The 15,485-nt window shown below is 61.0% G+C and overlaps 1 protein-coding gene across 1 annotated transcript in view; it reads right to left on the reverse strand.

The window, feature by feature from the left end:
• Positions 1-13,540, reverse strand: part of timm10 (translocase of inner mitochondrial membrane 10 homolog (yeast)) — a 62,579-nt gene extending 49,039 nt beyond the window's left edge. Inside the window, exon 1 of the mRNA XM_085975624.1 lies at positions 13,227-13,540. Within this exon, the coding sequence (XP_085831750.1) occupies positions 13,227-13,297 (71 nt within the window). The 5' untranslated portion in view covers positions 13,298-13,540. The remainder of the gene's footprint in view (positions 1-13,226) is intronic.
• Positions 13,541-15,485: the final 1,945 nt, after the last annotated feature.

Below are 15,485 nucleotides of genomic sequence, written 5' to 3' on the forward strand. Positions count from 1 at the left end.
GAGCGCTGCACTGTCGGAGGGGCAGTACTGAGGGAGCGCTGCACTGTCGGAGGGGCAGTACTGAGGGAGTGCTGCACTGTCGGAGGGGTAGTACTGAGGGAGCGCTGCACTGTCACTGGGTCAGTACTGAGGAAGCGCTGCACTGTCAGAGGGGCAGTACTCTCCGCTGCACTGTCGGAGCGACAGTACTGAGGGAGCGCCTCACTGTCGGAGTGGCAGTACTGAGGGAGTGCTGCACTGCCGGAGGGGCAGTACTGAGGGAGCGCCGCACTGTGGTAGCGTCAGTACTAAGGGAGCACTGCACTGTCGGAGGAGCAGTAAAGAGGGACCGCTGCACTGTCGGAGGGAGAGTACTGAGGCAGCGCCGCACTGTCGGAGGGGCAGCACTGAGAGCGCTGCACCGTCAGAGGGGCAGTACTGAGGGGGCCCCGTAATGTCGGAGGGGCAGTACTGAGGGAGCGCCGCACCATCGATGGGGGAATACTGAAGGAGCGCCGCACTGTGGGAGGGGTAGTACTGAGGGAGCGCTGCACTGTCGGAGGGCAGTACTGAGGGAGCGCTGCACTGTCGGAGGGCAGTACTGAGGGAGCGCTGCACTGTCGGAGGTGCAGTACTGAGGGAGCGCTGCACTGTCGCTGGGTCAGTACTGAGGGAGCGCTGCACTGTCGGAGGGGCAGTACTCTCCGCTGCACTGTCGGAGCGACAGTACTGAGGGAGCACCGTACTGTCAGAGAGGCAGTACTGAGGCAGTGCTGCACTGCCGGAGGGGCAGTACTGAGGGAGCGCTGCACGATCGGAGGGGCAGTACTGAGGCAGTGCCGCACTGTCGGAGGGGCAGTACTAAGGCAGTGCCGCACTGTCGGAGGGGCAGTACTGAGGGAGCGCTGCACTGTCGGAGGAGCAGTACTGAGGAGGTGCTGCACTGCTGGAGGGGCAGTACTGAGGGACCGCTGCACTGAGGGAGCACTGCACTGTCGGAGGGAGAGTGCTGAGGGAGCGCCGCACTGTCGGAGTAGCAGTAGAGGGAGTGCTGCACTGTCGGAGTGGCAGTACTGAGGGAGCAACGTACTGTCGGAGTGGCAGTACTGAGGGAGCGCTGCGCTGCACTGCCGGAGGGGTAGCACTGAGGAGGTGCTGCACTGCCGGAGGGGCAGTACTGAGGGAGCGCCGCACTATCGGAGGGGCAGTCCTGAGGCAGTGCCGCACTGTCGGAGGGGCAGTACTGAGGCAGTGCCGCACTGTCGGAGGGGCAGTACTGAGGCAGTGCTGCACTGCCGGAGGGGCAGTACTGAGGGAGCGCTGCACTATCGGAGGGGCAGTACGAAGGCAGTGACGCACTGTCGGAGGGGCAGTACTGAGGGAGCGCTGCACTGTCGGAGGGGCAATACTGAGGGAGCGCTGCACTGTCGGAGTGGCAGTACTGAGGGAGCGCTGCACTGTCGGAGGGGCAGTGCTCTCCGCTGCACTGTCGGAGCGACAGTACTGAGGGAGTGCTGCACTATCGGAGGGCAGTACTGAGGCAGTGCCGCACTGTCGGAGGGGCAGTACTAAGGCAGTGCCGCACTGTCGGAGGGGCAGTACTGAGGGAGTGCTGCATGTCGGAGGGGCAGTACTGAGGGAGCAATGTACTGTCGGAGCGGCAGTACTGAGGGAGCGCTGCACTGCCGGAGGGGTAGCACTGAGGAGGTGCTGCACTGCCGGAGGGGCAGTACTGAGGCAGTGCCGCACTGTCGGAGGGGCAGTACTAAGGCAGTGCCGCACTGTCGGAGGGGCAGTACTGAGGGAGCGCTGCACTGTCGAAAGGGCAGTACGGATGGCGCGCTGCACTGTCGGAGGGGCAGTACTGAGGGAGCGCCGCACTGTCGGAAGGCAATACTGAGGGAGCGCTGCACTGTCGGTGGGTCAGTACTGAGGGAGCGCCACACTGTCTGAGGGGCAGTACTGAGGGAGCGCTGCACCGACGGAGGGGCAGTACTGAGGCAGCGCCGCACTGTCGGAGGGGCAGCACTGAGGGAGCGCAGCACTGTCGGAGGAGCAGTACTGAGGGAGCCCCGTAATGTCGGAGCGGTAGTACCGAGGGAGGGCTGCACTGCCGGAGGGGCAGCACCGAGGGAGCACTGCACTGCCGGAGGGGCAGTAGTGAGGGAGCGCTGCACTGCACGAGGGGCAGTACTGAGCAGGTGCTGCACTGCCGGAGGGGCAGTACTGAGGGAGTGCTGCACTGTCGGAGGGGCAGTACAGAGGGAGCGCTGCACTGTCGGAGGGGCAGTACTGAGGGAGTGCTGCACTGTCGGAGGGGCAGTACTGAGGGAGTGCTGCACTGTCGGAGGGGCAGTACAGAGGGAGCGCTGCACTGTCGGAGGGGCAGTACTGAGGAGGTGCTGCACTGCCGGAGGGGCAGTACTGAGGCAGTGCCGCACTGTCGGAGGGGCAGTACTGAGGGAGCGCTACACTGTTGGAGGGGCAGTACTGAAGGAGCGCCCACAGTCGGAGGAGCAGTACTGAGGAGGTGCTGCACTGCCGGAGGGTCAGTACTGAGGGAGCACTGCACTGTCGGAGGGCCAGTACTGAGGGAGCGCTGCACTGTCGGAGGGAGAGTACTGAGGGAGCGCTGCACTGTCGGAGGGGCAGTACCCTCCGCTGCACTGTCGGAGCGACAGTACTGAGGGAGCGCCGCACTGTCGGAGTGGCAGTACTGAGGAAGTGCCGCACTGCCGGAGGGGCAGTACTGAGGGAGCGCTGCACTATCGGAGGGGCAGTACTGAGGGAGCGCCGCACTGTCGGAGTGGCAGTACTGAGGAAGTGCCGCACTGTCGGAGGGGCAGTACTGAGGGTGCACAGCACTGTCGGAGGGGCAGTACTGAGGGAGCGCTGCACTGTCGGAGGAACAGTAAAGAGGGATCGCTGCACTGTCGGAGGAACAGTAAAGAGGGATCGCTGCACTGTCGGAGCGGGAGTACTGCGGGAGCGCTGCACTGTTGGAGGAGCAGTACTGAGGGAGTGCTGCACCGTCAGAGGGGCAGTACTGAGGGAGCCCCGTAATCTCGGAGCGGCAGTACTGAGGGAGCGCCGCACCGTCGGAGGGGCAGTACTGAGGGAGCGCTACACTGTCGGAGGGGCAGTACTGAAGGAGCGCCGCACTGTCAGAGGAGCAGTACTGGGGAGGTGCTGCACTGCCGGAGAGGCAGTACTGAGGGAGCGCTGCACTGTCGCTGGGTCAGTACTGAGGGAGCGCTGCACTGTCGGAGTGGCAGTACTGAGGGAGTGCTGCACTGTCGGAGGAGCAGTACTGAGGGAACGCTGCACTGTCGGAGTGGCAGTACTGAGGGAGTGCTGCACTGTCGGAGTGGCAGTACTGAGGGAGCGCTGCACTGTCGGAGGAGCAGTACTGAGGGAGCGCTGCACTGTCGGAGTGGCAGTACTGAGGGAGTGCTGCACTGTCGGAGTGGCAGTACTGAGGGAGCGCCGCACTGTCGGAAGGCAATACTGAGGGAGCGCTGCACTGTCGAAAGGGCAGTACGGATGGCGCGCTGCACTGTCGGAGGGGCAGTACTGAGGGAGCGCCGCACTGTCGGAAGGCAATACTGAGGGAGCGCTGCACTGTCGGTGGGTCAGTACTGAGGGAGCGCCACACTGAGGGGCAGTACTGAGGGAGCGCTGCACCGACGGAGGGGCAGTACTGAGGCAGCGCCGCACTGTCGGAGGGGCAGCACTGAGGGAGCGCAGCACTGTCGGAGGAGCAGTACTGAGGGAGCCCCGTCATGTCGGAGCGGTAGTACCGAGGGAGGGCTGCACTGCCGGAGGGGCAGCACCGAGGGAGCACTGCACTGCCGGAGGGGCAGTAGTGAGGGAGCGCTGCACTGCACGAGGGGCAGTACTGAGCAGGTGCTGCACTGCCGGAGGGGCAGTACTGAGGGAGTGCTGCACTGTCGGAGGGGCAGTACAGAGGGAGCGCTGCACTGTCGGAGGGGCAGTACTGAGGGAGTGCTGCACTGTCGGACGGGCAGTACTGAGGGAGCGCCACACTGTTGGAGGAGCAGTACTGAGGGAGCACTGCACTGTTGGAGGGGCAGTACTGAGGAGGTGCTGCACTGCCGGAGGGGCAGTACTGAGGCAGTGCCGCACTGTCGGAGGGGCAGTACTGAGGGAGCGCTACACTGTTGGAGGGGCAGTACTGAAGGAGCGCCGCACGGTCGGAGGAGCAGTACTGAGGAGGTGCTGCACTGCCGGAGGGTCAGTACTGAGGGAGCACTGCACTGTCGGAGGGAGAGTACTGAGGGAGCACTGCACTGTCGGAGGGAGAGTACTGAGGGAGCGCTGCACTGTCGTAGGGGCAGATCTGAGGGAGCGCAGCACTGTCGGAGGGGCAGTACTGAGGGAGCGCTGCACTGTCGCTGGGTCAGTACTGAGGGAGCGCTGCACTGTCGGAGGGGCAGTACCCTCCGCTGCACTGTCGGAGCGACAGTACTGAGGGAGCGCCGCACAGTCGGAGTGGCAGTACTGAGGAAGTGCCGCACTGCCGAAGGGGCAGTACTGAGGGAGCGCTGCACTATCGGAGGGGCAGTACTGAGGGAGCGCCGCACTGTCGGAGGGGCAGTACTGAGGGAGCGCTGCACTGTCGGAGTGGCAGTGCTGAGGGAGCGCTGCAGTCGGAGGGGCAGTACTGAGGGAGCGCCGTAATGCCGGAGGGGCAGTACTGAGGGAGCGCTACACTGTTGGAGGGCCAGTACTGAAGGAGCGCCGCACTGTCGGAGAAGCAGTACTGAGGAGGTGCTGCACTGTCGGAGAAGCAGTACTGAGGGAGCGCAGCACTGTCGGAGGAGCAGTAAAGAGGGATCGCTGCACTGTCGGAGGGGCAGTACTGAGGGATCGCCGCACTGTGGGAAGGCAATACTGAGGGAGCGCTGCACTGTCGGTGGGTCAGTACTGAGGGAGCGCTGCACTGTCGGAGGGGCAGTACTGAGGGAGCGCAGCACTGTCGGAGGGGTAGTACTGAGGGAGCGCTGCACTGTTGGAGGTGCAGTACTGAGGGAGTGCTGGACTGTCGGTGGGTCAGTATTGAGGGAGCGCTGCACTGCCGGAGGGGTAGTACTGAGAAGGTGCTGCACTGCCGGAGGGGCAGCACTGAGGGAGCGCCGCACTGTCGGAGGGGAAGTACTGAGGGAGCGCTGCACATTCGGAGGGGCAGTACTGAGGGAGCGCTGCACCGTCGGAGGGCAGTACTGAGGGAGTGCTGCACTGTCGGAGGGGCAGTACTGAGGGAGCGCCACACTGTTGGAGGAGCAGTACTGAGGGAGCACTGCACTGTCGGAGGAGCAGTAAAGAGGGATCGCTGCACTGTCGGAAGGGCAGTACTGAGGGAGCGCTGCAGTCGGAGGGGCAGTACTGAGGGAGCGCCGTAATGCCGGAGGGGCAGTACTGAGGGAGCGCTGCACTGTGGGAGGGTCAGTACTGAGGCAGCACCGCACTGTCGGATGGGCAGTACTGAGGGTGCGCAGCACTGTCGGAGGGGCAGTACTGAGGGAGCGCAGCACTGTCGGAGGGGCAGTACTGAGGGAGCGCTGCACTGTCGGAGGAACAGTAAAGAGGGATCGCTGCACTGTCGGAGGAACAGTAAAGAGGGATCGCTGCACTGTCGGAGCGGGAGTACTGCGGGAGCGCTGCACTGTTGGAGGAGCAGTACTGAGGGAGTGCTGCACCGTCAGAGGGGCAGTACTGAGGGAGCCCCGTAATCTCGGAGCGGCAGTACTGAGGGAGCGCCGCACCGTCGGAGGGGCAGTACTGAGGGAGCGCTACACTGTTGGAGGGGCAGTACTGAAGGAGCGTCGCACTGTCGGAGGGGCAGTACTGAAGGAGCGCCGCACTGTCAGAGGAGCAGTACTGGGGAGGTGCTGCACTGCCGGAGAGGCAGTACTGAGGGAGCGCTGCACTGTCGCTGGGTCAGTACTGAGGGAGCGCTGCACTGTCGGAGTGGCAGCACTGAGGGAGTGCTGCACTGTCGGAGTGGCAGTACTGAGGGAGCAACGTACTGTCGGAGTGGCAGTACTGAGGGAGCGCTGCACTGTCGGAGGGGCAGTACTAAGGCAGTGCCGCACTGTCGGAGGGGCAGTACTGAGGCAGTGCCGCACTGTCGGAGGGGCAGTACTGAGGCAGTGCTGCACTGCCGGAGGGGCAGTACTGAGGGAGCGCTGCACAATCGGAGGGGCAGTACTGAGGGAGCGCTGCACCGTTGGAGAGGCAGTACTGAGGGAGTGCTGCACTGTCGGAGGGGCAGTACTGAGGGAGCGCCACACTGTTGGAGGAGCAGTACTGAGGGAGCACTGCACTGTCGGAGGAGCAGTAAAGTGGGATCCCTGCACTGTCGGAGGGGCAGTACTGAGGGAGCGCTGCAGTCGGAGGGGCAGTACTGAGGGAGCGCCGTAATGCCGGAGGGGCAGTACTGAGGGAGCGCTGCACTGTGGGAGGGTCAGTACTGAGGGAGCGCTGCACTGTCGGAGGGGCAGTACTGAGGGAGCGCTGCACTGTCGGAGGGGCAGTACTGAGGGAGCGCTGCACTGTCTGAGGAGCAGTACTGAGGCAGCACCGCACTGTCGGATGGGCAGTACTGAGGGTGCGCAGCACTGTCGGATGGGCAGTACTGAGGGAGCGCTGCACTGTCGGAGGAACAGTAAAGAGGGATCGCTGCACTGTCGGAGGGCAGTACTGAGGGAGTGCTGCACTGTTGGAGGAACAGTAAAGAGGGATCGCTGCACTGTCGGAGCGGGAGTACTGCGGGAGCGCTGCACTGTTGGAGGGCAGTACTGAGGGAGTGCTGGACTGTCGGAGGTGCAGTACTGAGGGAGCGCTGCACTGTCGGTGGGTCAGTACTGAGGGAGCGCTGGACTGTCGGAGGTGCAGTACTGAGGGTGCGCTGCACTGTCGGTGGGTCAGTACTGAGGGAGCGCTGCACTGTCGGAGTGGCAGTACTGAGGGAGCGCTGCACTGCCGGAGGGGCAGTACTGAGGCAGTGCCGCACTGTCGGAGGGGCAGTACTGAGGGAGCGCTGCACTGTCAGAGGGGCAGTACTGAGGGAGCGCCGCACTGTCGGAGGGGCAGTACTGAGGGAGTGCTGCACTGTCGGAGGGGCAGTACTGAGGGAGCGCCACACTGTTGGAGGAGCAGTACTGAGAGCGCTGCGCCGTCAGAGGGGCAGTACTGAGGGAGCGACGCACCGTCGGAGGGGGCAGTACTGAGGGAGTGCCGTAATGTCGGAGCGGCAGTACCGAGGGAGCGCTGCACTGTCGGAGGGGCAGTGCTGAGGGAGCGCTGCAGTCGGAGGGGCAGTACTGAGGGAGCGCCGCACTGTCGGAGGAGCAGTACTGAGGAGGTGCTGCACTGCCGGAGGGGCAGTACTAAGCAAGCGCCGCACTGTCGGAGGGGCAGTACTGAGGGAGCTCTGCACTGTCGGAGGGGCAGTACTGAGGGAGCTCTGCACTGTTGGAGGGGCAGTACTGAGGTAGCGCTGCACTGTCGGAGGGGCAGTACTGAGGGAGCTCTGTACTGTCGGAGGGGCAGTACTGAGGGAATGCTGCACTGTCGGAGGGGCAGTACTGAGGGAGCGCCGCACTGTCGGAGAGGCAGTACTGAGGGAGCGATGCACTGTCGGAGGGGCAGTACTGAGGGAGCTCTGTACTGTCGGAGGGGCCGTACTGAGGGAGCACTGCACTGTCGGAGGGGCAGTACTGAGGGAGCGCCGCACTGTCGGAGGGGCAGTACTGAGGGAGTGCTGCACTGTCGGAGGGGGCAGTACTGAGGGAGCGCTGCACTGTCGGAGGGGCAGTACTGAGGGAGTGCTGCACTGTCGGAGGGGCCGTACTGAGGGAGTGCTGCACTGTCGGAGGGGGCAGTACTGAGGGAGCGCTGCACTGTCGGAGGGGCCGTACTGAGGGAGCGCTGCACTGTCGGAGGGGCCGTACTGATGCAGCGCTGCACTGTCGGAGGGGCCGTACTGAGGGAGTGCTGCACTGACAAAAGTGCCGTTTGTCGGATGAAAAATTGAACTGAAGCCCCCGTCTCCCCTCTCAGGTGGACGTAAAAGATCCCACAGCCAATACTGGAAGAAGAGCAGGGGGGTGTGGGCGCAGGGGGGTGTGGGCAGGGGGGTGTGGGCGGAGGGGGGTGTGGGCAGGGGGGTGTGGGCGGAGGGGGGTGTGGGCGGAGGGGGGTGTGGGCGGAGCGGGGTGGGCAGGGGGGGTGTGGGCGGAGGGGTGTGGGCGGGGGGGGTGGGCGGAGGGGGGTGTGGGCAGGGGGGTGTGGGCAGGGGGGTGTGGGCGGAGCGGGGTGGGCAGGGGGGTGTGGGCGGAGGGGTGTGGGCAGGGGGGGTGGGCGGAGCGGGGTGGGCAGGGGGGTGTGGGCGGAGGGGGGTGTGGGCGGAGGGGTGTGGGCAGGGGGGGTGGGCGGAGGGGGGTGTGGGCAGGGGGGTGTGGGCAGGGGGGTGTGTGGGGGCAGGGGGGTGTGAGCAGGGGGGGTGGGCGGAGGGGGTGTGGGCGGAGGGGGGTGGGCAGGGGGGTGTGGGCAGGGGGGTGTGGGCAGGGGGGGGTGTGGGGGCAGGGGGGTGTGAGCAGGGGGGTGTGGGCGGAGCGGGGTGGGCAGGGGGTGTGGGCGGAGGGGGGTGGGCAGGGGGGTGTGGGCGGAGGGGGGTGGGCAGGGGGGTGTGGGCAGGGGGGTGTGGGCGGAGCGGGGTGGGCAGGGGGGGTGGGCGGAGCGGGGTGAGCAGGGGGGTGTGGGCAGGGGGGTGTGGGCGGAGCGGGGTGGGCAGGGGGGTGTGGGCGGAGGGGGGTGGGCAGGGGGGTGTGGGCAGGGGGGTGTGGGCGGAGGGGGGTGGGCAGGGGGGTGTGGGCAGGGGGGTGTGGGCGGAGCGGGGTGGGCAGGGGGGTGTGAGCAGGGGGGTGTGGGCGGAGCGGGGTGGGCAGGGGGGTGTGGGCAGGGGGGTGTGGGCGGAGGGGGGTGGGCAGGGGGGTGTGGGCGGAGGGGGGTGGGCGGAGGGGGGTGGGCAGGGGGGTGTGGGCGGAGGGGTGTGGGCGGAGGGGGGTGGGCAGGGGGGTGTGGGCAGGGGGGTGTGGGCGGAGGGGGGTGGGCAGGGGGGTGTGGGCGGAGGGGGGTGGGCAGGGGGGTGTGGGCAGGGGGGGTGTGGGCGGAGGGGGGTGGGCAGGGGGTGTGGGCGGAGGGGGGTGGGCAGGGGGGTGTGGGCGGAGGGGGGTGGGCAGGGGGGTGTGGGCGGAGGGGGGTGGGCAGGGGGGTGTGGGCAGAGGGGGGTGGGCAGGGGGGTGTGGGCAGGGGGGTGTGGGCGGAGGGGGGTGTGGGCGGAGGGGGGTGTGGGCGGAGGGGGGTGTGGGCGGAGGGGGGTGTGGCGGAGGGGGGGTGTGGGCGGAGGGGGGTGTGGGCAGGGGGCTGTGGACGGAGGGGGGTGGGCAGGGGGGTGTGGGCAGGGGGCTGTGGGCGGAGGGGGGTGGGCAGGGGGGTGTGGGCGGAGGGGGGTGGGCAGGGGGGTGTGGGCGGAGGGGGGTGGGCAGGGGGGTGTGGGCAGGGGGCTGTGGGCGGAGCGGGGTGGGCAGGGGGGTGTGGGCGGAGGGGGGTGGGCAGGGGGGTGTGGGCAGGGGGCTGTGGGCGGAGCGGGGTGGGCAGGGGGGTGTGGGCGGAGGGGGGTGGGCAGGGGGGTGTGGGCAGGGGGCTGTGGGCGGAGCAGGGTGGGCAGGGGGGTGTGGGCGGAGGGGGGTGGGCAGGGGGGTGTGGGCAGGGGGGTGTGGGCGGAGCGGGGTGGGCAGGGGGGTGTGGGCAGGGGGGGTGTGGGCGGAGGGGGGTGGGCAGCGGAGTCCTGGGGCCAATCTTTATCCCTCAAACAACATCACTAAAAAAAAGAACATTACCTGGTGGTGATCACATTGCTGAAGATGGGACACTGGGCCGGAGAGCGTTGGAATAGTCGAAGTCTGGCAGTGACAATGGATGGGCTGAGGCAGGGGCAGAGACGGGCGAGGTTACCCGAGGTGGAAGTAGGCGGTCTTGGTGATGGAGCGGATGTGGGGATCTCATTGAAACTTATAAAATTCTAACAGGACTAGACAGACCAGATGCAGGAAGGATGTTCCCGATGGCGGGGAGTCCAGAACCAGAGGTCACAGTCTAAGGATAAGGGGTAAGCCATTTAGGACAGAGATGAGGAGGAATTTCTTCACCCAGAGAGTGGTGAACCTGTGGAATTCTCTACCACAGAAGACAGTGGAGGCCAATTCATTAAATATAGTCAAGAAGGAGTTGGATATATTTCTTAAGGCTAAAGGGATCAAGGGATATGGGGAGAAAGCAGGGACAGGGTACTGAATTTGGATGATCAGCCATGATCTCATTGAATGGCGGAGGAGGCTCGAGGGGCCGAATGGCCTACTCCTGCTCCTATCTTCTATGTTTCTATGTTTGGGACCCCTTTCTATTGGCGTGTGAAGGGAATGTTGTGCTTCCCGCCCGTTCCCCTCCCCCCGCCATCTGGCGGCCTCCTGGGGTTCAAAGGCTACAACAACCGCCAGCCCGCCTGGCTGTCAAAGGGCCCACCAACAGCTCCCAGCCAGGGAGCAGATATGCTGGAGTTCTTTGAGGATGTAACGAGCAGGGTGGATAAAGGGGAACCAGTAGATGTCACAGAAACATAGACAGTAGGAGCAGGAGTCGGCCATTCAGCCCCTCGAACCTGCTCCGCCATTCAATGAGATCATGGCTGATTATCCAAATTCAGTACCCGGTCCCTGCTTTCTCCCCATATCCCTTGATCCCTTTAGCCTTAAGAAATATATCCAACTCCTTCTTGACTATATTTAATGAATTGGCCTCTACTGCCTTCTGTGGTAGAGAATTCCACAGGTTCACCACTCTCTGGGTGAAGAAATTCCTCCTCATTTCGGGTGAAGAAATTCCTCCTCATTTCTGTCCTAAATGGCTTATCCCTTATCCTTAGACTGTGACCCCTGGTTCTGGACTCCCCCGCCATTGGGAACATCCTTCCTGCATCTAGTCTGTCTAGTCTTGTTAGAATTTTATAAGTTTCAATGAGATCCCCTCTCATTCTTCGAAACTCCAGCAAATATAAGCCCAATCGACCCAATCTCTCTTCATACGTCATTCCTGCCATCCCAGGTATCAGTCTGGTGAATCTTCGCTGCACTCCCTCCATGGCAAGAACATCCTCAGATAAGGCGACCAAAACTGCACACAATACTCAAGGTGTAGTCTCACCAAGGCCCTGTACAACTGCAGCAAGACATCCTTGCTCCTATTCTCAAACCCTCTGGCTACGAAGGCCAACATACCATTTGCCTTCTTAACCGCCTGCTGCACCTGCATGCTTACCTTCAGCGATTGGTGCACAAGGACACTCAGGTCTCGTTGCACTTCCCCTTCTCCCAATCTATTGCCGTTCAGATAATAATCTGTCTTCCTGTTTTTACCACCAAAGTGGATAACCTCGCATTTATCCACATTATATTGCATCTGCCATGCTTCTGCCCAATCACCCAACCTGTCCAAATCATACTGGAGTTTCTCTGCATCCTCCTCACAGCACACACGCCTACCCAGCTTTGTGTCGTGTATTTGGATTTCCAGAAGGCATTCGATAAGGGGCCACATAAAAGGTTACTGCACAAGATAAGAGCTCACGGAGTTGGGGGTAATATATTAGCATGGATAGAGGAGTGGCTAACTAACGGAAAACAGAGAGTCGGGATAAATGGGTCATTTTCCGGTTGGCAAACTGTAACTAGTGGGGTTCCGCAGGGATCAGTGCTGGGGCCTCAACTATTTACAATCTATATTAATGACTTGGATGAAGGGGCTGAGTGTAATGTAGCTAAATTTGCTGATACAAAGATAGGTGGGAAAGCAAATTGTGTGGCGGACTCAAAGAACCTGCAAAGGGATATAGACAGGCTAAGTGAATGGGCAAAAATCTGGCAGATGGGAGTTTAATGTGGGAAAATGCACTTTGGCAGGAAAAATAAAAAAACAATTATTTAAATGGGGAGAGATTACAAAATGCTGAGATACAGAGAGACCTGGGGGTCCTTGTACATGAAACACAAAAAGTTAGCATGCAGGTACAGCAAGTAATCAGGAAGGCAAATGGAATGTTGGCCTTTATTTCAAGGGGGTTGGAGTATAAAAGCAGGGAAGTCCTGCTACAACTGTACAGGGTATTGGTGAGACCACACCTGGAGTACTGCGTACAGTTTTGGTCTCCTTATTTAAGGAAGGATATACTTGCATTGGAGGCAGTTCAGAGACGATTCACTCGGTTAATTCCAGAGATGAGGGGGTTGACTTATGAGGAAAGGTTGAGCAGGTTGGGCCTATACTCATTGTAATTTAGAAGAGCGAGAGGTGATCTTATCGAAACATATAAGATACTGAGGGGGCTCGACAGGGTAGATGCAGAGAGGATGTTTCCCCTCATGGGGAAATCTAGAACTCGGGGGCACAGTCTCAGAATAAAGGGGTCGCCCTTTTAGAACTGAGATGAAGAGGAACTTCTTCTCGCAGAGGGTCGTAAATCTGTGGAATTCTCTGCCCCAGAGAGCGGTGGAGGCTGGGTCATTAAATACATTTAAGGTGGAGAGAGACAGATTTTTGAACGATAAGGGAGTCGAGGGTTATGGGGAGCGGGCAGGGAAGTGGAGCTGAGCCCAAGATCAGATCAGCCATGATCGCATTAAATGGCGGAGCAGGCTCGAGGGGCCAAGCGACCTACTCCTGCTCTTATTGCTTATGTTCTTATAACCCTGGGGGTCAAATGGTGCACGAGCCTCGCTGTGCCACCCAGGGGTCAGAAGGCGCATCAACCTTCCCGACCCACCCGGGGGGGGGGGGGTCAAAGGGCGCACCATCCTTCCCGACCCACCCAGGGGGGTCAAAGGGCGCGCCAACCTTCACAACCCAGTCAAAGGGCGCGCCACCTTCATGACCCACCCAGGCGGGTCAAAGAAAGCACCAACCTTTACGACCCAGTCAAAAGGCGCGCCAACCTTTATGACCCAAAGGGCGCACCAACCTTCCCAACCCACCCAAGGGGTCAAAGGGTGCGCCAACCTTCACGACCCAGTCAAAGGGCGCGCCAGACTTCCCGACCCACCCAGGGGGGGTCAAAGGGCGCTCCGACCTTAGCCCGCGCCCACCCAGGGCGGGTCAAAGGGCGCACCTACCTGTTGTACATGTCAGCCATCATCTCCACCTCCAGCTCCGCCGCCAGCTGCTGTGCCTTATGGGGGTCCATGTCCCGCTTTGGGGGGGGGGGGTGGCGATGGCGCTGTCAGGGGTCGCGGCGCCTTGGAATTCCTGTCTGCGACCCTGACAGAGAGAGAGACTGGTGAACAAGAGGGTAAGTAAGTAAGGCCTTTAAATGCAGCAAGGGCAATGCAATGGGGGCTTTGCTTGTGCTGCAGTGTGACTGGGAGCTGCTCAGCCTGCCCTCCTCCACCTCCTGTTCCCACACTGCGACTGTCCGCCCGCCCCTGGGCCAATAAAGAGCTTTCAACAACCGCCCCGCCCCCACAGCAAAAAAAAATGGTCAATCCCCTTCCATTACTTTTTAATTTCCGCCGCGGCCTGCCAGGTCTTTTCCCCTCCAGTGACACAATCCGCGGCGCCTGGCCGACGAAAAGCTCGTCGTCAAAAAAAAGATTTAAAATAAACCGCATAATTCGGATCACGTGCCGACGCCATCTTTGTGAGTGGCACAAAGTGAGGGCGTGGCGTAAGAAAGAACACATTATTAATGGTTTCGGCCCGACCGATTCGATTACCTTCCTCATTATCAACGCTCCGGTTGACAATATTCCCGTTTTAGTCGTTTGTTTTGTTATTTATTTTTTCGCTCTCTGCCCCGCACAAAGATGGCGGCCGCTGAAAGCGAGCGGCCGGCCAGTGTTGGCGAGGAGGGTGCGGGAGCAGGCAAGAGGGGTTCACCACGCTCAGCCCGCCCGGCTCCTTCCGCAGCGCCGCTCGGAGTTTGTGGCCATCCAGCTGTATCACACCCTCTGGTTCCCATTTTTTTACACCTCTATTGAGGAAACATAGAAGATAGGAGCAGGAGTAGGCCATTCGGCCCTTCGAGCCTGCTCCGCCATTTAATGAGATCATGGCTGATCATCCAAATTCAGTACCCTGTCCCTGCCTTCTCCCCATATCCCTTGATCCCTTTAGCCTTAAGAAATATATCCAACTCTTTCTTGAATATATTTAATGAACTGGCCTCCACCGCCCTCTGTGGCAGAGAATTCCACAGGTTCACCACTCTCTGGGTGAAGAAATTCCTCTTCATTTCAGTCCTAAATGGTGACTAGGTGTGTGGATGAGGGAAATGCTGTGGATGTGGTATACATGGACTTCAGTAAGGCTTTTGACAAAGTCCCGCATAGGAGACTGGTCAAGAAGGTAAGAGCCCATGGGATCCAGGGTGCCTTGGCGCGTTGGATCCTAAACTGGCTGAGTGGCAGGAGGCAGAGGGTGATGGTCGAAGGTTGCTTTTGTGACTGGAAGCCTGTGTCCAGTGGGGTACCTCAGGGATCGGTGCTGGGTCCCTTGCTGTTTGTGATCTACATAAATGATTTGGATGAGAATGTAAAAGGTATGACCAGTAAGTTCGCAGATGACACGAAAATTGGTGGGGTGGTAAATTGCGAGGAGGAAAGCCTCAGGCTACAGGACGATATAAGCGGGTTGGTCAGATGGGCGGAAAAGTGGCAAATGGAATTTAACCCTGAAAAGTGCGAGGTGATGCATTTTGGACGGACAAATAAGGCAAGGGAATACACAATGAGTGGTAGGACCCTAGGAAGCACAGAGGGTCAGAGGGACCTTGGTGTACATGTACATAGATCCCTGAAGGCAGCGGATCAGGTAGATAAGGTGGTTAAAAAGGCATATGGGATACTTGCCTTCATTAGCCGAGGCATAGAATATAAGAGCAGGGAGGTTATGATGGAGCTGTACAAAACGTTGGTAAGGCCACAGCTGGAATACTGTGTGCAGTTCTGGTCGCCTCACTATAGGAAGGATGTGATTGCTTTGGAGAGGGTGCAGAGAAGATTCACCAGGATGTTACCTGGGATGGAGCGCCTCAGCTATGCAGAAAGACTAAACAGGATGGGTTGTTTTCCTTGGAGCAAAGCAGGCTGAGGGGGGACCTGATTGAGGTGTACAAAATGATGAGAGGCATAGATAGGGTAGATAAAGAGTAACTTTTCCCCTTAGTAGGGGGGTCAATAACAAGGGGGCATAGATTCAAGGTAAGGGGCAGGAGGTTTAGAGGGGATTTGAGGAGGAACTTTTTCACCCAGAGGGTGGTTGGAGTCTGGAACTCACTGCCTGAAAGGGTGGTAGAGGCAGGAACCCTCACAACATTCAAGAAGCATTTGGATGAGCACTTGAAATGCCATTGCATACAAGGCTATAGACCAAAT

Source organism: Somniosus microcephalus, unplaced genomic scaffold (assembly GCF_052327205.1).
Source record: "Somniosus microcephalus isolate GS21.2 unplaced genomic scaffold, FLI_Smic_1.0 unresolved_chr2, whole genome shotgun sequence".
Taxonomy (NCBI): Eukaryota; Metazoa; Chordata; class Chondrichthyes; order Squaliformes; family Somniosidae; genus Somniosus; species Somniosus microcephalus.